Genomic DNA, 23,521 nt, shown 5'->3' with positions numbered 1-23,521 from the left:
ATGACAGATGTCTTCATAGTTCTGAAGGAAAAGGCATAAGAAAAATCACTCCTAAGTGCTCTCTTTACCATCTAGACAATTTGCAGCCGTTGCCTATTCTAATAGAAACTAAGATTTACAGTAACTACTTAATGCACTGTTGGGTTCTGCTCTTCTCCCAGTTTTGTGTCTATAGATTCCACAGACAACCATATATAACAGCATTTCTTTAATTGAGAACTTTTTTTAATGTGTCTTCCAGGATGCAAGACAGAAGCTGTGTCTAGGCATTGCCTCTTTCTTTGATGCTGAAGCAGGCTTACTGTGCAGAGAGAAGCACCAATAACAGATATCCTGAAAATATGTCAGAAGCTTCATTCTGCCATGACTTTTTCTATGATTCCCTATCAGACATTCCGAATGGGGAATTTTCGAATGAACTCTCTGCTTTTCTTACCCAGGAAGAGATACATAAGAGCCTCGACATAGCTCGGGAAGCCATTGCCAGTTCCATGAAGGAGGATCAGAATGCAGCACCAGACTGCAGTTGTTGTTTCAACACCTCTTTTTCTAACATTAACATAGAAAATCCTTCTTTCAGCAACACCAAACTTCAAGAGCAAGATGCTTTACAAAGGCCTCAAGCAAGCAGTCTAACTTCATCTGCTGCAAGTCACATTCTCCCAAGGAATCAGAAAGAGCAACTCACCCCACATCAAGCAGCAAGTAATTTGGCCTCATTTTCCAAGAGGCAAGCAAGCACCTCACCTTTGTTAACTGCTAGTCCCAGCTTCATTAGAAGCCTGAAACATTCAGAGAAAGATGGTCCAAATATGCCTAAGACAAACCCAAAGTCTGAATTGGCATTCCAGGGAGAAGTTCCTTTCAGGAACAAGCTGTGTGACAAAGCTGCCACATTCATAGAGGAATTGTCATCTATATTTAGGCAGGCAGCAAAGACAAGAGGTCAAAGTCCTGATGGGGACACTTCTTCTCCAGACAGTGGATATCTGTCTCCTAAAAAGAAGCAACCAGATATAAATACCTCTGTGAACCAAGAGTTTAACAAGGCACATCAAGAGACTGAGCCTGAGGGAAGATTGTTTGGAGCTCATCTGAATGGAGAACACTGTCGTGATAGGGAAAGTTGTGAAACAATCCTTTGCCACCCCTTCATTAAAAAGGAAGAGAATCAATCTTCACCACCTCAATTCACTCAGAAGCTCCGGAGCCAGGAAGTTGCTGAAGGAAACAGAGTATTACTGGAGTGCAGAGTTGTTGGCAACCCAGTGCCTGATGTCAGGTAAGTGCATACCTTTTAACTGAAGCATTGAATATCATCATCTTCTGATTGTGGAAAATACCTAATGACAGATGTCACAGTGAACCTGCTAAGAGGTAATCATATAAGAGTAGTGGAGCACAAGGTGTTAGTAAGTGCATGGAACAACAGATTCTGACTTCTTTTGTTCTTATAGTGTTTCATTGTTTCCTGCTTGAGAAATGGAATTCTACAGGATTCAAGAGCCACATGGCAAAATTAGAAACAGAATTGGCTTTAGCAACATTCTGTGTGACTGTTACCTCATCAATCTAGGTGAAAGAATTCACAGCTTTCCCCTGAAGAGCATGTATCAAGCAGTTGATACATTTTTTCTGTCAACTAATTACAATGTCTCCAAGCCTATGGGGATTGAGGTCTATAGTGTGAGATAACCTAAAATTTTCTAAATCCAGCCAAATATCGTTTTCTGTAAGACATTTCTGGAAGGCATTAAAATTTCAAACTTCTTTTGATACTTTATAATAAATTTTATATGCATTTTCGTTTGATGACAGGACATAAAAGTAACTGCTGCATATGTTTGGTTTAGGTGGTTTATTTATATTAAGTCATAATGCTTTCCACTGTCTCCCTTTCCTTCTAAATCTAATAGAAATTAAGGTCAATCAGCACTGCACAGAAAGCCTTTGCCACTTCTCAGGTCTGAATCTTAATGCAAATTTGATTGCTTAACTACACACAGAGGTAGATACTACCTCTAGTTTGTATAGTTCCTCACAACCTATTTTGGTTTAAGGTTAAATTAACATATTTGATATTCACAAAGGAAAATACTGTCCAAAAGGTCCTGTTTGAATAGGACAGAATTTGTAGTTTCCCATTCAGAACTTCCTGGTTTAGTTACATCTGAAGACTCCATATATCCTGTAAAGTTATTAACATTCACTTAAAGCAATATAGCAGTCACTTTCCTGTCATATTTGTTGTGTTTTAAATTTCTTCATAACTTTTGCTGTGAAGTCAACAAGATTTTAAAAGTACACTTCTGAAAAGTCATGTGCTTACATACGTTTTCATTCCAAGGTGAAAAGTTACTTTGGAGAAAATATCTCCATTCTTACTTGTGACTGTTGAAGACAATGGCACTGCTTTTACTGTTATCTGAGTATTCAGTGGAAATGCATCCCAGGAAAAGCTGAATATTGCACAGTGAGATTTTTATAGAGACATCAAGTGTGTTCAGTTGTTCTTGTATATAAAGTGGAAAAAGTTGTACCTCAACACATTGAGTATATTAGTTATTTACTCAAACTTACACTGTCCTACACACAGATCTTCTAAACCGAGACAAGCTGTAGATCTAAGTATGCTAAAGAAAGGAACTATATCATGAGCCTTACCAACAGGTCAGGAAGCTTACCCTAAAAATATAATTGCAATACCTAAACTGTAATGCCCATCTAGCAGTATGACAGCTGTGTCATGGCATTAATAGTTCCTTGGTAATCTGGGGTTTTTTCATAATTGGGGGGGGGGGGGAGGGGAAGAACAAGAATACACTTACGTTTGTAAAAGCCTTCCATTTGTTTGTTTTGCTTTACTATTGGCTTGAATGTTTTTACCAGCATCACTCTGTTATGCTTTAATGCATATTTCAGTCCCATGGAGTAAAAAAATGTATTTTGTGGGATGAAAATGACTTTAGAATAGGCAGCAGATAGGCATGGAAGATCAGTAAATCAGAATTACTAAACATCCACTACATAGATCCTAGGGTAAACAGGCATTTACTTTCATAATACAGCCTCCCAAAAACCACTAACTGGTACCATGAGACCAACATCCTCTGAATTTCCTGCAGCTGGCAGAAATACAGTTCTTTTCAGAACCCATTAGAAGTTGTTGATTTCTTCTACGAAATACCGCAAGGGCAATCTAGGTGAGTTTGACAGCCGCGTGAGCAAAGATGCACTGCTGCAATACTTCATTTTCTTGTTGGTCTTATTTTATATGGCAGAACATCAGTCTTTACTTCAGTGATATGACTCCAGAACTGTACATAAATACCAAGTGAACTTGGAAGTTGTGTACAGGCTACGGAGCTTTTTTTGCTCAGGTCTTTTGTATCATTGTTGTATTCATTTCAGGTGTTGCTAATTTTTACAATAAATCTAGAAAAAAAGCTTTATGATCTTTAAATTTCAACATAAACTCTTCTTTTCTGAATCTTAACTCTTGCAGAATCACTGCTGACATCACATTAGAAGATTTTAAAGTCAAGTATGATTTTCAGTAATCTCATCAGTACCTGTTAATTTGTAATTTGTTCTTTATTTCCCTTTTTGAAACCCATAATTGTCTTGTGCTAATAGCCTGCAGATACAATCATTGCTGGATTGCAGCAAATATGCTTCATGTCAAATTCTTAGCCTCTTGAAACGCTCTCTGACAGTCAATTTAATACACTTTCACGATCCACTCTTGAATTGGTTTTATTTAATAGTTATTCTCCTTTTGGTATAAGAGGACACAAATTTGTGAATACTTTAAGAAAACATATGGCTAGCAAAAAGATTACTTTTCTAAAGTTCACACTAAAAATACGTTTATTCTGTAGTGTCCACTGCATTGTAGAGCTTCAAGTGAGGAAATATATGGCCGCTATACCTGAAAAACTATGCGCTTTAGAAGTCAGTGCATTTCGGTACCTTTCTGTAATGACGCGGCCTTGGCTGCAGAGGGCACTGGAATACAGCACTGGCGGGGGATGGCAGGCTGGATTTCTGAGGGGCAGCCGCACAAGGGGGAAATATGGAGTCCTTTAGCTGGACTCAGTGGTTAAATGACTGGGCTAACCGTGTAGGGACAGGACAAATACTTAGGTGCTGTTTGGGTGAGACTTCGAAGTCCTATCTGTGATTCTTAGGGAAAAGAGGAGGTACTATCCCATAGAAGATAGCGAGCATGCAGAAAAATTTGTAGTGGATTCTAGACTATAAGCGCTAAGAACTTCTAAACAGCTACGTAATACCATCTATGCACATCACTTCCTCCCTTTCTGGAGCTGAAGGGGAGATTTATGGCATATCCTGAATATCCAGTGAATAGTTAATATGTTGCAGTGCAAAAAGCAAACCTATTTAAAACTACTGTGGTATTGCAGAGTAAGTGAAGAATGTTTGCTCTGTGCGCAGCTTTCAGGAATGTTTCTGTAAATTTGAGTCTCGTATTTTGGTAATAAAAAGCACCTAGTTTTCTAAAGCACTGTACTTGAACAACTGTTTATTAGATTGAATTTCTGATTTGTCATACCTTTGAAAAAATCTTTACAGCATAATCACATGAATTGGAAACGCTTAAATACCTCCTATTTTTTGAAGAAAATGGCTGGAGGGAAGAAGGTATAAAAGATACTAAATATTTTGTGAAAAGTGCTGAGTAGGTAGAAGGTAGAAGGTAGAAATAGATATTAATATTATTGTCAAGCTGAACAGTTCCCTGGTCTGTAAGGCCTAAGAGGCCACTTTGCTATTGTAGAACTTGCTTAACAGTGGATGGAGATAGGAACACGGTACAATTACCATGCAGTTATTATTTTTTATTACATATAGCAACAACACCTGCAGAATCCAGGCTTCAGTTGTTCATATTTCTCACAGAAAAGCCAGTTTCAGTAACATAGACACTGCAAATAATATTTTTGCAATTCTGTATGGTAAGTATGATAAAAATTAGAGATCAATGGGATATTTTTTTTTCTCAGCTGGGAAGTGAAAAAACAGAAGCTATAGTTCTTAAAGTCATGATGAAATAACAAAACTTCAGTGGTGGCAAGAAAAGCACTGACTAAATTGTTATTTTTCCCAGCAACCAAGAAGTTGTCCAGCCGAGCTGAGCACAGCTGATAGTCAGGCAGCATCAAGCATTAGTGACCATTAGTTCATCTATAGCAGAGCAAAAGGCCTTAAAAAAAACCCACTTTGGTATTTCTGACCTTTTAGCATATTATTGTTATTCTATGCATCACATTTTACTCTAGATCTAATCATCTTTATAACTGGCTTTCTGCCTTTTCATAGCTTTTCAGGAACTACACTTTCCAAAATCCTCAATGTATCCAAAGTCCAGATACAATCGCACCTTAACCTGTTACCCTTCTTATAAGGCTAAAGACAACCAAGTTGCAGAATCTCACTTTAAGCACATGAACTATCAAATGTAGCATAAGGACAAGGTATATGTTTGAAGATTATATGACTTGGAAAGCTCATTCGATTTTAAGTTCCTTGGCTTTTCATAGCTGTATCACACACAGAGTAGAAACTAAGTCTGAGTGACAAAACTTATCAAAAGTAGCTACAAAGTCCTACAAAAGTAATATAAGCACATTTTGACAGAAGAACTTGTAACTAGGATCTTAGGGTTGAATCCCAAAAGAAAACAATCAATTAAATTTCAAGAACTACTACATTTCCTCAAAATTTATTGCCAAGTAGAACTTGCTAGTTCTACTAGCAGAAAATTAGATACCTAACAATAAAGGTTTTGTCACTGGTCAGAACAATTTTAACATTGCTGAAATACCCAAATGCCAACTTAAGACCTAGCAAATCACTGGGTAATTTGAGAAGTTCTAGGATATCTGTCTTCTGAAGAACGTCTAAAGCAGATGAAATATGAGTCAAACCAGAAATTTCCTCTGTTACTCTCAAAACCATTGTATGAGTCAGAAGCTCTCCTTCAAAGTGCATCAGTGGAGCACTACTTAAAATAGTGTTAGCATTGAACTAGCTAAACTAAATCCCTGCTGGGAGTGACTTCAGCATTTGCCTCACTATCTGAATATTTAATTACTTTTGAGGTCTGCCCTGAAGTGTATGCTATGCTCAAAGTATTTACACATACTCAAGCAGATTCTGTAGCATAACGGACATTGAAATATTTTATGCAAAGTATATTTTTTCTTTCTTGAAGAGAAAATTGACAAAAAGGGGGGAAAAAAAGAAAAAAGTGCTTTTCACATACTACATGGCAAGAACAGGGCTTCTTTGCTTTAGGGAATCTCTATTTGCTCTCATTATAAACATTTTCTTCTCATACGTGTTATCTAAATTTCACTGTAAAAAGTATCCAGAATGCCCACTTGTGAATACAACTTGCATGTTGTCCAGAATTGTCTTTAGAAAATACAGAAACAAATGCAAAGTACAGCACTTAAATTTATAATAAAACCCAGGTACCTTGATTTTTACAACTTCACAAAAGTTATTCTACTTTACAGCCTTTAAAAGCTTTGAAGTCTAGAAACGTGCAATATGCTATGTCTCCACTGTAGTCTTCCTAACAGGCACGGCTGCAAAGAACATTTGATATCAGATTAAGTAATGTTTAACAAATCTACACAGCAGGTTTATAGGACAGTAGTGTCTGAACTGCCTTGACAGCAGTTGGTAGATTTTTAAGTCTTGAGAATGTAAAGGGTGTCACAAATGTAGTTTCTGTGTCTTAACTATGCTTGATTTCCATCAGGAAAACATTTAGTTCAGTGATAACATTTGGATTTGTTTCTGAAAGTCTCTCATCAGGTTGATTTCGTAGTTGCAGTGAGTCACCAATACCTTGGTGGGAGATACAGGTGTCCTACTAGTTCTACGGTGCAAGGCTTTAATGCTACTTTCTTTTTTCTTTTATTTTCCTTTTTTTAATATAGCCTTTTAATAGTCATTTTCAGAATTGTTACTTTTACATTTGTAAAAGCTTAACAATTCAGGTCTGTTTTTAGAACCAGGTGGTTCAGGTCCTGCTTTTCAAATATTTTCACATGCTTCAATATATCCTTACATTATTCAAGAAGGAAACTTTAGTGAAGCTATTTTATGATGAACCTGTTTAAAATATTTGTTAATTCCATTCTTTTTTGCTATTGCAGCGAAGATGCCAGAAACTAAACTTGCTTCAAAGAAATGTTTAATGTGCCTCAACAGACTTTACTAGACTACAAGCATTATGGTAACTACAGTGACTTGCAGAAATATTTTATATAAGATTTAAAAGATTAGTATGCGCTCTCTGTGGCAGGGGAGGGTTCTTACAAATTGAAAATCATTAACAACCACTTCTTTTATTCTTTTGTGGCAAAATTCAAATCTTTTATTCAGGATTAATGCAATTCTCTCATGATTCATTATGAAGCATGGTTTGTACGCTTCAAAACGAAGCTCACTGGTCTTTGAGAGTGAATAGAAATAGGCAACAATTCTGTTGCAGCAACTGAAGTACTGCTTTGTTTCAGAGCAAGTACTAACTATAGTATGTGGGAGGTTGAATTATTGTGATTTTTACTATTGAGAATGGTCATTTAAACTTGTCAAAATTCACTACCAATACTGTAACTATGGCAAAGTACTTCTCCTAGTTATTTATTTTTTAACACACCCATGTCCTTACATATTTCTCTAGGTGATATAGCAGCCTTACAGATTTATCAGAATCCTGCTTCCTTTAGGGGTGTCTAATAGTTTTTATTCAGGTATTGATAGTTTTAGTAGGAAGTGACATTTTTCATTTTAGCTACAATAAATTCACATACAAAATACTTTAATAACCTTTAAGCACAGCTGTCCTATCATGTGTCTCTTTTTTTTCTTTGATCAATTGTTCTATTGGATTTTCTGTGTATTGTGCACAATCTGAAACTATAAACAGCATGTGTAACATTGCTACATGTAAATAGAAATATGTTGCTAGGCATTTTAATCTGGTAGTACATTCATTTCAGAAATTTGCTTAGCAGCAATTTGAGGTCATTTAGTATTTTATTTACATTCAAATTAAGATATAATATCTATAGATATGAAAATTACACATCAACATCCTCAATATTTTATTGTCACAAGAATATTTTCCTTACTTCTCCATATGTCAATAATTACTTTACTTTTGTCTTTTTTCCCCCTCTCAAAATAGCTATTTGCAGTCTTGACCTTGTTATTATTTTAGCCCTTTTTCCCTTCTCATATGTTTCCCCTTGTATTCTTGGTTTACTGGACCTTGCTATGCCATTCTTAACTTTTTGTTTGCTTTCACTATTTTGAGATAAGGCCTGTTCATCTCCAGGCATCTCTGGAGTTTCAGTTTCTTTCAGGACAGATCTGGAATATAATGTTGAAAGTCACCTCAGTGATTTGTGAATCTGCTTAGTTCCATTTGTCTTATAACACTGCTCTTGACTGGTGGGCTTTATTGAGGAAGCAAGGGCCTATACCCTTGCCAAACAGTTAAGCTGTTGCAGCAGCTGCCTGTAGTAACTTGTGGCCTGCATGTTTTAAGTACATAACTTCCACCTTTCAAATATTTTCTTTTCTATTCCGCATTCATATGGCAATGAAAGTCCACCCTGTCAGGATTTTCTCCATCTAGTGGAAAACAAGCAGAGGAGGTAAGGCCTATTTAGATCATTTACCCTGCTTCAAAAAATAGTATCTGAGCATATCTGAGAAATGCTAGTAGTGCAACAGTTTTCTTAACTCATAAGGAATATGCCTTTTACCTTAGAACAGTAGGGATGTTGGAAAGAGGATTTTTTTACAATTTGTCATCATGCTATGTAAGAATAGCATTTAATGACTCACGTAATACTTGATAACCAAATGTTTTGTTTAGATGGGATTTTCTTTTGTGTTTCTTTCTTGCCTAAAAACATAGAGTGGAATATTTTAAAAGAGCATCTGGAGAGGAAGGCTCTTTCCTAGTGAAACAATCTTTACACAGTCCAGATTGTCATAATTTAGGAAGGCCTTATAAAATAAACAGATTGCTAATTCAAGCACAACTAAGGCTGAGAAATAAATAGAGTGACTGGGGAGCATATAGTAAGTGTTTGCTTGGGGTTTTTTTGTAAACTCGCCAAGGAGGAGCTAGATCCTGGCCACTGAGGTTATTCTTATATTTCTTTCCTTGCGTGTCTCTGTAGAATACTTTTGACTACATGATGTAAGCATTTCCTCATCTTTGTTATACAGGCCATGTGCGTCACCAGGCTCACTTTCTTCAGACCTCTAAGTTTAATATCTTTCAGGAGCACTGAAATAATTTTGTAGTTTTCAGTTTAGAAAATTACATACTTTCTTTTCTCTTTTTCATCCTGAAAATACAAAGAATAAAGCCTGTTAGGTGCATGCAGGTGTTATAGGAGGCAGATCTAAAAACAATGGGATAATTGTTGAAACCAGTACTGCTCTTTCCTTTTGATTTAGGAAGAGAATTCCAGCTTAGTTACTTTATTTTTCTCTATCAGTGAATACAAATGTGTCCACCTTGGTGTATTTCTGACTATGTTAGTGAAAGTTAAAAGAATCACAGTTCACTTCTTCATTCTTTTGTCTGCCTCTCAGTAAGGGAATGCAGATCTGAAGTTCCTTGCTAATACTCTCTAAATGAAGAACGTATTAACTAGTATTTATAAAATGACTCAAAGATTACATGAAAATACTATCAAAGTACATTTTAAACTGATCCTATGCTTGAATGTTAGTGTGAAAACCTTAAAAGTAAATTAATAAAACTCACGATTTAAAATAAGAATGGTGCTTCAACCTGCATACTGAAAAGGGAATATGTAAAGAACATTTGCCTTTTATTTACACAGAAATTGAATGAGACTTTGATGAACTCTAAAACAACACGGCACCACATGTCTTCAGAGACCGCTCACATTACATTAGCTCTGTCCATGTTAACAATTTTAGTTTTAAAACTAAGTTTAATTGAAGTAGGCTTAAAATACAGATTAAAAAGGTTTTTTTTTTCAAAAGTGCTTCTGCAACAGGGCCAGAGGCATTATTCTAAGAGGCTGCTTTTACTTCATGTTTCTGCAATTATTTGTATCCACGTTATATAATGTAAATGGGCCTTTTTAGTACTGTGCAAAGCATTAACAGCCGAGAAGCCTGACAGCAATCTGCTTGTTCTGGACTGATTGAAAATACCAATCAGTGAGAATTAAAACTAAATATAGAGGCTAAGTAGAACAGCAGTGGAAATGAACTCAGATGTTTTATGAGCAGACTGTTTTGTTTGTACTGGTATATGAAGACAAATGGAGTGGTGAGGCTTTTCATTGAGAGAAGTGTTTGGACTCAGTAGTTCTGGCATCACTACTTATCAATATTCAAAAGGTATGCAGTGCTATTCCAAATCTTATTCTTAGTATTCTTTGACATGTTTGCTCATTTGCCTAAAGGCAATACCACATCTTGGACTGTTTAATTTTTTTAAAGGTAATTACAGCAGTTTAATAACCATACTTAAACAGGACATACCTCTGTAAGATACAATATGTTGCGTTATAAATATAAACTAAGTAAATACAATTATCACTTTGAAACTTGATGCTTTAAAAATTCTTTCCTAATAAAAAACTTTGCTATGTCTGAAATGCGCTCTGAAAATGCATTCTTGACAGTGTGAAAGCTAACTTTAGAGATCTGGGTGATGAATTGAACAAATAGAACTTTTTTGCAAATATTCATAGCTGATGACTGAAAATGTTAGACTTTAATTCATGCAATTAGAGTTGACAGGACTGTGAGGGAGATGGAGAAGGCAATGGACTAAAAGCTTATAAAACACCAAATATCGAAGAAATGTTGTTAAACAGCAGTGAAAGTTAAGCTTACTTTAGTAAACCATGGGTTTGCACTTTAAGCTCATGCAAAGGTAAAGGAAGGAATGAAAGAAATTCTCCTGGCCATCTATTGCCTGTCACATGTGAAAATGAAAGTATTTCCTTCCCTGAGCCCAGAGATGTAAAGTGAGAGGAAAAGTTAAGGAATAAGTAGTGCTTTGATTTTGTACATTGTATAATTGTACTTGCGTTTTGAGGTGAGTAGTGGAAGAAAAACAGTAAAGACCGGTGATTTCTGTGAATCCTCTGAAAATCTTCTTTTCAGTGAAATGCATCACTATGATCCTGCAGTGGGGCTGGTAGAAATAAATAAATAACTTGAAATCCTGGGTAGCTTTTCAGTACATGCTCAAGAGATATAATGATGTTCCTGCTTCAGGCAGAACTTCACAAAACCTCAGAAGATGCACTATATGCTGAACAGCTATTTTGCTTTTATCCAAGACATTATAATGTTTTCTCACCATGTTCACAAAACATTTTATGTTGTCAAAAGTTCTTGCATTCTATATGCTTTAGGAAAGAAGTATAGATTTAAAGATACTTCTCTTTTTTTTCCCACTTTTGGGTATTGAAAAATAATCTACAGTTAGATAATGAGGATATAGCATTTCTTTTAAGATAGGAAGACGAACAGAATTTGGAAGTTTAGCTTTGCACAGAACAAACCTTCACTGAGCTGTTGTCCCCTTAGTTATTTGTGTTCTTTAAATTTGTCCACTAGAAAACTTCCAATGAATGTAGAAAATTGACTTAACTGCTTTGTGCCCCTGCCAGTTGCCTGAGACAAATTAACAAAAGGAGAATTGGTAAGTAGGAAGAGCGAACAACTGCAAACAACTGCAATAGTAAAGGACTTGCCTAAGTATTGAAAACTTTAATCAATATCCATATAATATATTTCTGTAAGTCATGAACAGAGCAAAATTTTTAAATATACACCCAGATAATCTGGGTAGAGAAGAGATGCTATTTGATGCAATAAATCAGGAGGAATGATTCAACTAAATAATTTCACCTGTATATACAAAGATACTTTGAAGTTGCAGAGGTGGGAAATGCCTGTACAGAAGTACTACATTATAGACCAGACACCAAGGGCCTTGTTTTCCTTAAGGAATAGTGTCTAGTGAGTGTACACTCAAGATTAAGAGTAGTGTGAAATCAAATAGGTCAGACTTCCTATGGAAAAGTTAATAACTTAAAATGCTTGGTTGCAGGTAATCAGCAGGTGGAATCACTCCTAAAACTGTTGCATTTTTTCTTTTTTTTTCCATCTACCTGCAGGTCAAAGCAAGTAGAGGACTAAATTTTTTGTGCAATAAGTATGTTATGAAGACAAGTTTCTTTTAGGCTAACACTAGCATGCTGCTTCAAATCAAACTGATGCATTGTTCCATCTTAGTAGTAATACTTACTAGTATATTTGCAGTGCACACATGCATTAATGTCATAAAAATAGTACTTTGCTCTTATGCAGTGACTTTTATCTGAACATTTCAATATTCTATAAACAATTTGTATATGTGAACAGCTTTTGTTTACCTCTTCTTATATGATAAGTTATGCCGATGGAAAAGATTAGACAAGTGACTGGTATCCATAGCTAACTGTGAGTTCTGTTAATATCACAGAAAATGTGGCTACTAAGATAACACATGGACCAACTGTGGATCACTGCTTATGGGAATACCACTTAAATATTTGCCTTCTGAGTAGCTGAGGCAGGTATTTATGAACTAAGGGCCTCCTACTCCTATAGAAAAGTTTTGACAATTTCAAATTGCTGACAAGCTTCATAGAAAGTTGTTTAACATTTGGCCACAATCTAGCATCTTCAGCTAGATCTTCCACTTTTTTTTTTTTTTTGTTCTATGACATATTAGTAAAATGAATAATGAATTAATATACTGACAATTAGAGGTCAGGTATAGCATCAGATGCTGTCAGAACCTGTTATGCTTGGTTCATGCTTTCAATACAGGTAGGGGATTGTGGGTCTCTTCTGTCAAGTGTGTCCCTGTGTGTTATGACACCTTTACTTTTAAGAGACAGGATAAACAAAACCAAAACCCTACACTGTAAAAACCTAAGAGTCAAGACCCATTTCTTCAGGTAGGAAAACAAGGTATATTCAAATAAACTTTTGCAGGGGCACTGAGTACAATACTCACACAATTTCCTCCTCAGAAAAAAATAGCAAAGGGGAACTCAGTTAAACGGAAAAAAACCCACTGCTCTGTTGATTAGTTTAACAGGTACACTCACTTTACCACAATGGGGCTAGTTACAATGCTATGGTATTCTCTCAAATATCTGCAAAATCAATACAGAAAATGCTTGCTCTCTTTTGTATGTAAGGATGTATTCCCACTCCTTGTCAGGTTAGAGAACACTTTAAAAGTAACTATTGTCTTACCAGTCAGGTAAATGCTTTCAGAGTCCAAGACAAGAAATCATTGTGTGATGTACAGAAGTGAGACAAGGAGGGAGTTTATTTGTTGGGGTGTTTTTAAGGTAGAATTGCAGTAACTCATTGCTACAGTCAGATATTCTGCATCTGTGTTGGACTGTGTAGGTTGTGAATTGGCACAGAGATCTTCTTTGTGATATCATACTTAAGACCAGAGATTGAGCAAGAATACAGATCTCATAATATCCATAGTTAATGCTTGAGTGTGAACTGACATAGTTTCCACCTTTTTCCCTCAACAAAATACAAGGTATATAAACAAATATAATGTCTAAGTGAATTGACATGATTCTTTCAAGCTAAAGCATAGTTCTGGATAAAGATGTAATGCAATATGCATAGTTTCAGTTGATGTAATGCAATATGCATAGTTTCAGTTATGTACATCAATTTTTATAAATTTGAATTTTGAGGAGTCAATTTTTGTAATTGTCCATATAGGCTGATTCAAAAGTGTGCTGGCTCAGAATTTGTATTCCACTTAGTCGAATGTGAAGCTCATCAAAGCTTTTTCTTATTTTCTTCCTGGACATATGTTTTTCTGATAGTTATGAATGTAAATACTTGCTGAACAAATTCAGTGAGAAAATAATGTGAATGGGATTATGTAGATAATTATATTAACAAATGTAACGTAAGTTGTAAAAGGGGCTTTTCATTTTCACTATCCTTAATATATAAAATCAGCTCCTTCTGTTAAATACCTATTGGTAAAATTCATTCTTAGTTCCAGTTAGATACTTTCACTCATATTTTTCTACTTTTTAAACAGCAAAGACTTACATTAAGATAACTGGCATAGCTACTTATCAAGTAGCCTGTTTACAAACAGTGTAAGCCAAGTTCTTTTAAAGTCTGTAGTGGCTAGTTGATACATGCCTCAAGAAGTTAAACAGAACTTACTGAGCATATTAGTGTCTTTTCAAAAGGATAAAAAAATCCTTCAGGAAAGTTCTTATGCAGAATTGAAGATATTAAGAAAAGTGGGAAAATACAACACTTTTTTTGTTTTCTTTTTCTTTTTTTCTTTTTAGGGGGATGCCTTAATTCTGAGTGACTAATCTACAGAAAACTTAATTTTCAGAGTTGCTGAATGGAGTGTCCTCACAAAGTGAATTCCATTGTAATCAATGAATGGAATTTATACTTTCACACTTCAACAGTTTTTCTTAATTAAGCATGATTTTTTGCATCTCGTAAACTATGATTATACTTAATCAGTGAACCTTCACATCAGTGAAGCAAATTTGGGAAGAAAAAACCTCAGAGACGAAAATAACGTATTTCCTCTGTTTTCCTAAGAATGCCTGAGAATCACTGCTGCTAAAAGGAATTCTTCTGCAGATGTTTATTTAGAGAAAGCTTGAATCATGGTTAAGAAGTATTATAACATAATCCAAACCATTGTGCAGAACTAAATTCATTTTATGTGTCTTTCCCATACACTGCAGAGAGCATTTGTATGTTACAGTTTTTATTATGAATTAATGACAATATCAATTGGATCTAAAGACTTCAATGAAAACAACAGAGATGGACATCTATGGTTTGCTTGAGATGTTGCTACAGTGAGCCTTTTGTTGCTAGAGTCTCTTGTTGCTACAGTGAGTCTCTTGTCTAGTGCAGAATAAGGGAAAACTCTTGTAGCCTTAAGGAGGCAAATGTCACTGTATGTTTTGTGACTTTTTTCCAAAACAGCATTCACACTCATGAGGACTTCTAAGTTTCATTAGGGAGGGTTAGGAAAGAAGAAGAGTTGATTCTGAATGAGCTTCTTCATGCTTAATTCAGAATTCAGAGCAATTCTGTGATTAGAATGCAAATGAAAATTTTGATTTTATCAAATGGAATTTTTCACTAGCTTGGAAATTTCCTACTTAAGTTCAGTTCTCTCTCTTTTTGTTGCACAACTGTGTTAATAGAACTCAATGATTTGCACATGGTAGAGCAGAGAATAGCCAGGAGAATATTGTTTTGCATCCTTTGCTTCCTCCTCCAACTAAATTTTGTGAAAAGCTCTAATTTCATTTTTTCATGTAACCTTCAAAAAAGTAAATATTCCTCACCCTTTTGTGGAAAAGGAAGTGTGAAAATTGGACTGAAGTGGAATCTTGTCTCTAGCCATGTGTTTTTTATATTGTTGATATAAAATGAGTATTGTCTAACACAATATATATCCAAAATCACAGTGAATCACACACTACGTAGTAGGAAACAATCTCCAAAGATCACACTTGCTGAAAAGCTTCTTCCTATGCTTTGATTCTCTTCTCGGTCTTGAATATCTTTATAGAAGAACTGAAGATCTTTTAATTCAATTTTTCTGCTAAAGCAAGTTCTTAAATCTAAACTAATGGTTCTACATTTTCAAGTGTGAGGAAGATAATTTAGACTATTTTTTGTGATAATCAATTCAACTCCTGTTTTTCATGAAAGGCCTATATCCAAATAGTTTTTGTGATACATGGCATGAATCTCCCATGAACTTTAATGAAGCCTTTTTCCAGCTTGGCAAATCTGTTCTTCATGCCAGTTTGTACAGCACCTCACCAGTTCCCCTTATTCTGCACCAGCAATGAAACTAGCAGTTGCATTAGTCTCAACTGATTTATACATTTTCCTTTAAGAAAAAAAAAAATTTTAAAAATTGCAGCAGGAATTATTACACCCTGAAACCTGACTCAGTGTTGTAGTAGGGTTTATACATCTAAAAGAAAGATCAGGCAAACAGAAGCATAGCAATCTACATACAAAAGTCCTCACTTAAGTTTAAATTCTATTTGCACCCACTTTACGTGTGTTCTAGTAAGATTAATTTTAGCTGAAAGCAAAAAGCATCCTTCTGGAAATAGCCTGGTTGCCCTTTGTTGCCTTAAGTGCAGGACTATTTCTAAGCTATGTAAATGAGAATAGTGTATTTAGCTTACCACAATTCAAAGGGAAATGCTTGCTCTTTATATAATTACTGACATTTAGGTAGTGGTAGCTAGCAACACAGTAGCTCAAGGTCTGGCAGTTTATCTGTGTTTTACCATGAAGAGTATTGCAATAGCTTCCTTAAATAAGGGATGTCAGGTGAAAGATCAGCAGCTTTGACTCCTTAGAAAGGCTCTTTTGACACACCTAATAAAAATTCTTGGTATGTAAATGTCTGTAGAATAAAACTGGAACTTTCCTTGACTTACTGAAGAATGGAATGCCAACATCATACACATCAACTGTTTAGACTGTTTAGGTTCTGACAGGTGAAATCAGAATAATAACTCTGGAAAAGTTTTAAATGTTACTAGTTTTTCAGGGACAGCGATGACTATTTTGGTACTGTCCATAAGGAAAGCTGTTGTACTAAAGAGTTCCCCTAAACTCAAGATCCTGAATGAATAGAAAGGCAAAATAAAAACATAATTAAAAAAAAAATACTTCTTCCCTAAAGTACTTGTTTAAAGCTGGTGATAACTCTGCAGTCATATTTTGAAATTCATTCCAAGTGTCCAGTTCTCATTTGTTAATTAACCAAAGCAAGAGGACTTTGCATGCTGGTTGATTTTGAAGTATATCAGCACTAATGAGAGTAAAATAGGGACAGGAAGGCTCCTGACTGTTACCTCAGTATTCTGAAAATTTGTTCATACTTCTTAGCTTCAAAAAACACAGTCAGTTTCAATTTCAACATAGTCTTTATCATAAAGATGGTGCAGTAAACAGAAAACTAGAAGACTCATTTCAAAAGTTTGGCATATTAATGTACTTTTCCACTTAATTTCTCAAGTGTTAAACCCTTGTACTGAAACATGGATGACATAAAAGAGCTTGGTCTTCTGTCTCATCTAACCAGGTTACAGAATTAAAGAAATGTGTAGGATACCAGGCCTCATGAGATCCTTTGGTGGCTCACTCTCTTCGTACAGCACAAAGATGTCCCAAAATGCACACAAAGCAAGTTATCAGTCATGAATGTAAGCATAAGGGGCATAGTTGAATGGATGGAGCTTTGTGCAAGCTATAAATATAATTGTTGCTTCCTCTACTCTTGAAGTAGTTTTTCAGTTTTCACTGGATCTGAGTTTTACTGTGATGTTGTAGTTCCACTGCACACCAAATATAGCCACTTTTCATCTGTGTCAAATAATTTCATTAAGTCACTCAGTTGAAGAAAATGGCTGATGCAAGTCTGTACTTAGCTGTGGGGATTATAACCAGAGCAGCATGTCCCATTCCAAATCTAACATTAGAGTCCAGAACTCCTGACTTCTATATTCTGATCTTTGTTAGCAAATACAAGTGTACGTGCTGAAATCTGTTCCATACATTAAAACAGATATTGATTCCGAAGAGATGATTGCCTACCATGGTTTCACAGCACACCATATCTCATGCAAACCATTCTATCGGCTACATGATGATCAAAAGCCCATTTCTTCCAGGAAGACAAATTACATATGCACTATGTATCTTCAGGAAGAGCAGCAAGTCCTGTAGAGGTTCTTTAACCTTGTTTTGAAGATAGAACTCTGCTCTCTTTTTTGTTGCTTTTCCACAGAAATCAGGAGAGGAACTTCCAGTGAGAAAAATAAATGTCAAATGATTGTTGCAAATTTTAAAAACATATTCAGATAGGGTTTCTTAATTTGTTTGTGATTATTTCTATAAATAGCTCTTATGACATGTCTGGTTTGGGCTGAGGGAAATAAAACTGTCCTTTCACCTAATATTTGAACCCCTTTCACTTTTCTAATTTTATGCCTCATGAAATCTTACAGCCTGAGAACCCTTTGATGGTAGTCATCATAGATCTAACAGAGTAGTTTTTATTTTTATCACAGTGTGAAGGCAAAATGAAGAAATGCTGAGATTCAGTGACGTTTTTCTTCAGAGTAGCTACTTAAAAATAGCAATGGAAAAAATCTTCATCTGTGTTACACTATTGGCTGGAAAGGAAATATTTTGATTACATTGTAATAGTATGAAATATAGCTTAGATAATGAAAGGCAAAAGGATATGGCCTCTTACTATATAATCTCTTTGGCCATCAGCCAGAACAGGAAATTTTCTCTGGGACAGTGAAGGTATCGAGTAACTTGAAAGTTATATATTTTCAGAGACACTAGCTTCATTTCACACTGCTTTCTGGAATTAGATTGTCACCTTAGAGAACAGACTTCTTGTCTGAAAAGCAGTCTGCAGTTTAACTCTTTCTGTGTATTTATTTGAAATAAGATTTAACTGGACAGGGAGAGGGAGGGGAAACTGCAGAATACCATTGTTTGGGGAAGGACCTTTATTACCGGTGAAGAAGAATGTACTTCAATATAGACTAGAGAAAAGCATACACTGTTCACAGCTCTATAGTACAAGTGTGTCACTACAAAGGCAACCACCGAAATAACATATTTACAGTATTTCACTTAACAGAACTGACTCTTGGCACAGTCAGTGTCTTCAACAAATCCTGCAAAACACAGTCACAGTCCTGCAATTCTCTTCTGGTTCTTCTGATTGCTGTACCAAGTGAGTTTGCTAATTTTGTTAAAGTCTTTGTAGAGAGACCATTGTAGGCATCTATACAGCACCAGGGTCATGGCAGGGAGTGAAGAGAAAGCTCTAGATGATTGGAAGGATTTCAGATTCGTCCAACCTTGAGAGAATTCTAGTTCCTTACAGACCTTTAAAAGAACTGTTATTTATTGCACAGAAAAAGATATACTGCTGAAATGTGAACAGTGAAATATGGTTTTGCTCAAGATGATTGCAAGTTGTTGACCACCATTCTATTTGTGGGGACAAAGCTATCAAATGTTTTATTGTGTACTTGACTTCTATTTCAGAAATTATACTTTATTTTATAATGTTTTTTATATGTAACTACCTGTACTACATTCACTTATGAATTGTGATAGTGATACTTCTTGTTTAAGTGAATGATTCATCAATTGCAATATTCATGCTACTTACCAGTAGGATCTGGTGGGGTGGAGGTAATTAAGACTCAGATTCACAACCATTGTATTCTATCAAAGCAATATGATCCCATCTCTTGCTGGAGTAAGATGATTGCTGCAACAAAAGGTGTCATTGGAGAGAATATGAGATTTCTTCTTTTTGCCAGTCCCATGCAGGAATTCTACTGTGGACAGCATGGGATAATCGCCATCAGTCGTGTTAGTACTGTGTGCATTTTGATTCATGATGCCAGATACTGTAATGACATCATATCATAAATAATTTCTTTGGGGGCATCCACACCTCCCTTAATTGTTTCTATCCTTTGAAGACCTGCTGACTATGGCTGCATTATCCTTTAACTTCAAAAGTCTATACCAATTAGAAGGTTCTGGGAAGGATTTTGTGACAGCTGAGGGTGTGGGATTTTTTTTTTTTAAGAGCAGAATGAGCAGAAAATTAGGTGTTTAGCTTGCCAGAATTAAAAGAAAATGATGCTCAGTAATATATATTATCCTGCCAGTTCTTTAGGGTATATTTTGAATTGTGATATAGGGCAACCTTTGTGCTAGAGATGTGCCTTTTGCCACTCCTGTGAAAATCCACCCAGAAGTGGCCAAGTTGTAACCTGCAGTGCTTCCTCAGTTTATATGTGGTTCCATGGTTGAGGAATGTTGCCCTAGAGCAAAGATTATATTTGCACTGGCTCATCCATGAAACACAGTCCAAGCAGCCTAAAGCCTTTGTGGGCTGGCAAATGTCTACACTCTCCAATAAGCTAAAGAGGCAGAGGCAGTGTGAAGAGCAGCTTTGGTCAGGAGTGTAGGGTGCACTTAGGGTTGGCAGTGATCAGCAAAAGAGGCCACTCTTGGGAGATGTGAACAAAGTGGGAGCTGACTGGATTAAAGCCCTTGAAAACTGGGATAGGAAGGAAGGATACAGTTCTGGAATATAGAGACTGGAACTCCAATCCAGTAGTGGCTAGATGAAGGAGGTGGGATGCAAAGAAAATTAAATGAGAGGTCAGGGTAACTCTTAAGGTTGCACTTAAATACTACACTATAGTACCTAATGACAAGCACGAGTCCCTTTCCCCTCTTATTCATGAGATGAGGATTATAATCAAGAAAGAATTTTTGCAGGAGTCTTATTTTTGCTGAAGCTGAAAACATAATACTGAATGAATGCTGAAAATTAAGCCTTTTACTTCAGGTATTCAATTCAGCATTTCTAGCTGCAACTGAAAGTAATAGAAATATTGCTTTAAATAGGACCAGCATAGTATATACTCTGAAAAAAAAATAAATGCTTCAAATAGTATTTTGCAATTCCATTTGCAAAGCAATGATAACACCTTTTATCTCACAGTGTTAATTCTGAAAAGTGAATTGTGCTTGTGAAAGGCCATAAACTATTAATAGTTGTCTTTAAAATAAGTAGGCATTTTGTAGTAAAGAAGTCCAAATGTTGTAGGATGAAGCCAAGGTTATGGAAGAGATGGAACAGGAATGGGCATGGATATATCAAGTTGAGGACAAACATAGGAAGAAATGGTGTCTTTCAGACTCTCAAATCTTTACTCTTGCCCTTCCTGCAGCATTAGCAAATGTTAGTGAAGCAAATAGTCCCATCCTTTCTTCTCCTACACGGCATCTTCTCTTCAGTGATTCCTCTCAAAAGTAGATGTTCATTATCTGACATTTCCTAATATCTGAGTGCTTAACTTAGCAATGCTTTTTATTGCACTGTGATTTTTATGTAATGTCTTTTTTTTCCAAATATCATAGTGAAAGTTCCGCATCCCTTTGTTGTTGTTCATGAGATGCCTAAAGTCAGTTTGTCTGACTTTACAGCTACTCTAGCTGACTTTCAAAAACAATGTCATAAATTTATGTTCAGTTATTTAAGAATTATTAATTTGTGCACTTAAAAGATTAAAATACTCAATAAATTATTTGTAGTCTTTGAAACACATGAGGAATCATTCTTGCAGATCTGCTAAAAAGCAAGACTAGCAAAGATGATATGCAAATAACATTTTCTATTAAATGAGTAGTTGTAAGGCCTGAGTGAGACATAAAAACTATCCATTTTACCTGTGAGTATTTTATCAGCACATTTTATTCAAACAATAACTATTCTTATCAGCCAGAGCCAGGTTCAACTTTGGCAATGGGATGAATTGGCAATGACTTCTGGCTACGTAGCAACCAGCAAATATTGTCACTCCATTGGTCTGGAGTGACCAATGAGAAGCAGGACACATTGGGGCAGCCTTATTCACACCAATAGCACTATACTATAATTCCTTATCCTGACAACCCACTCCCCATTTCACTGACGTGAACATTTTTAGAGTATGATCTCATCTGCAAACTGTAAATACTTGGCACTTTTATGATGGGAAAGTATTACAAAGTGCTGAGGCTTGCTTCATGAGGAATTTAGGTAGGAAACATTTTTAATTTTCTGTTGTTAATGACTGACACATATTTACAAAAAAAATATTATACTGTTAATTATGCTAACTTATTCATAATTTCAGTAAGAATTAATGCAGGCAGTGTTTAGTGTTTTAATAAATGTCCTCACTGTCTTCTGGGCCTCTTAGTGGAACTGCACTCAGATGTCTTTTTATTGTTCATAAACAGGGGAAAAACAAATCTTCTTCTTTATAAGCTTTTTAACATCTGCCACCTCATAACGCCTCTTTTAAGTCTTCGTTTTGTTGCTAAAGTGTCTTTACTTCTGTCTGGATATAAGAATAAACTGGCACATGCTATATAGCCTGATTTTCCTTCTACATTTTCTTAATATAGAATGTACTTCTTAATAGAAAGCATCCAAAGACTTGAACTGTGAAAATACAAATCAGAAAGTATTGGAATGTTAAACATGTCTGGGATATTTTTATAGATGTCTTTATTGTTTAAAGGTGGGATTTTATGTAAATACAGTTTCTACTATGGAGACTTCCTTCTTCATTTCAGTTTAAATCCAGCATAACACATTTTGAGTAAATGTTGTAATATTCCACTAGTGAATATAATAAAGAATATCTTATAACTTTTGCATATATATTTAGGAATCTGGGTTTTAACTGGTCATTAATCCTGAATATTACATCAGAATACTTCTACAGCAATGCTGTACAGACGGCTTTGAGGCCCTGGATAGGGAAAATTCTATCTTTTCATTTAATTTAATTTTGCATCTAGGAATAGTTTATCTTATGTTTTAAAGATAGTGTTTCTGACTTACAGAGATAGGTGAGATGACAATATAGGTGTCAATAGTAGTAATAAATGTCAAAAAAATTGTTTCTTCCTACATCTAAACTCAAATTTTAAGTAGAGTTATTTTGAAGCTAAAGAGTTAATTAAAGTTCACATTTTTTAGCATTCAGTGTAGCTACCTGACTTAAAACTCATGAAAGAAAAGATTCTGCTTTGCATAAATAAATTAAAACAAGTAGGACATTCTTTTCAAATGTTGTGTAGTGCAGACCACTTTGAAACAGTATGGTGGAGGTATATTTTATCAGATCTACTGTCTTGAAGTTAGAACAGTTCTTTAAATGTGCAGTGTTCATACAGATGTTTTTGTTTATACAAGTTGTTGTTGTTACAAAAAATTCTTGCTGCACTGTATATAGAGTATGTTCTTGTTCTGATTCCTGATGATTGCACAGATTTCATAATAATTTCAGTAGGTAATTTAATCTGCCAACTTCGACTGAAGACAAGAAAGGTCAGTGATAGAATGGTTGCAGCACAAAATCCTTAAAGATGAGCTGCAAAGTATAATTTCATAATTGAAAAATACCTAAAAGTCTAAAACTGCAGTGCCCATGCTGTCCTTCTGACAAAGTCTATTAAACAGCTTTTTCAGTAGAACTTAAATGTTTGTAAGTATGGAAGTATATGTACTGATTTTCTTGCCACATGAATACTCACCTTAAGTTTTATCTTTGTATTGTAATTTTGCCTCTGTTTGTTCTATTCCTGAATTAAAGTGAATCTGTTGACCCTATAGAGAAGCCCTTCTGTTTCAGAGCTTGCCAACATTACTGCATGCTCCATGGAGAAAAAGTTATATAGATTGAAGCATTTTTGGATTTCAGAGGACACAATGTGCCATAAAATTTAGTGTGTTTAA

General features: G+C 35.4%; 1 protein-coding gene across 3 annotated transcripts in view; it reads left to right on the top strand.

Annotated features, from left to right (window-relative positions):
• Window positions 1–326: 326 nt before the first annotated feature.
• Window positions 327–23,521, top strand: part of PALLD (palladin, cytoskeletal associated protein) — a 177,230-nt gene continuing 154,035 nt past the window's right edge. For all 3 annotated transcript variants that reach the window (XM_054382854.1, XM_054382855.1, XM_054382856.1), the window contains exon 1: window positions 327–1,282. In XM_054382854.1, the coding sequence (XP_054238829.1) occupies window positions 342–1,282 (941 nt within the window). In that variant the 5' untranslated portion in view covers window positions 327–341. The remainder of the gene's footprint in view (window positions 1,283–23,521) is intronic.

The sequence above is a fragment of the Indicator indicator genome, chromosome 8, assembly GCF_027791375.1.
Source record: "Indicator indicator isolate 239-I01 chromosome 8, UM_Iind_1.1, whole genome shotgun sequence".
In the NCBI taxonomy this organism is placed as follows: domain Eukaryota; kingdom Metazoa; phylum Chordata; class Aves; order Piciformes; family Indicatoridae; genus Indicator; species Indicator indicator.
Note: the sequence above shows the minus strand (reverse complement) of the source record. Positions and strands in the feature narration are given on the sequence as shown.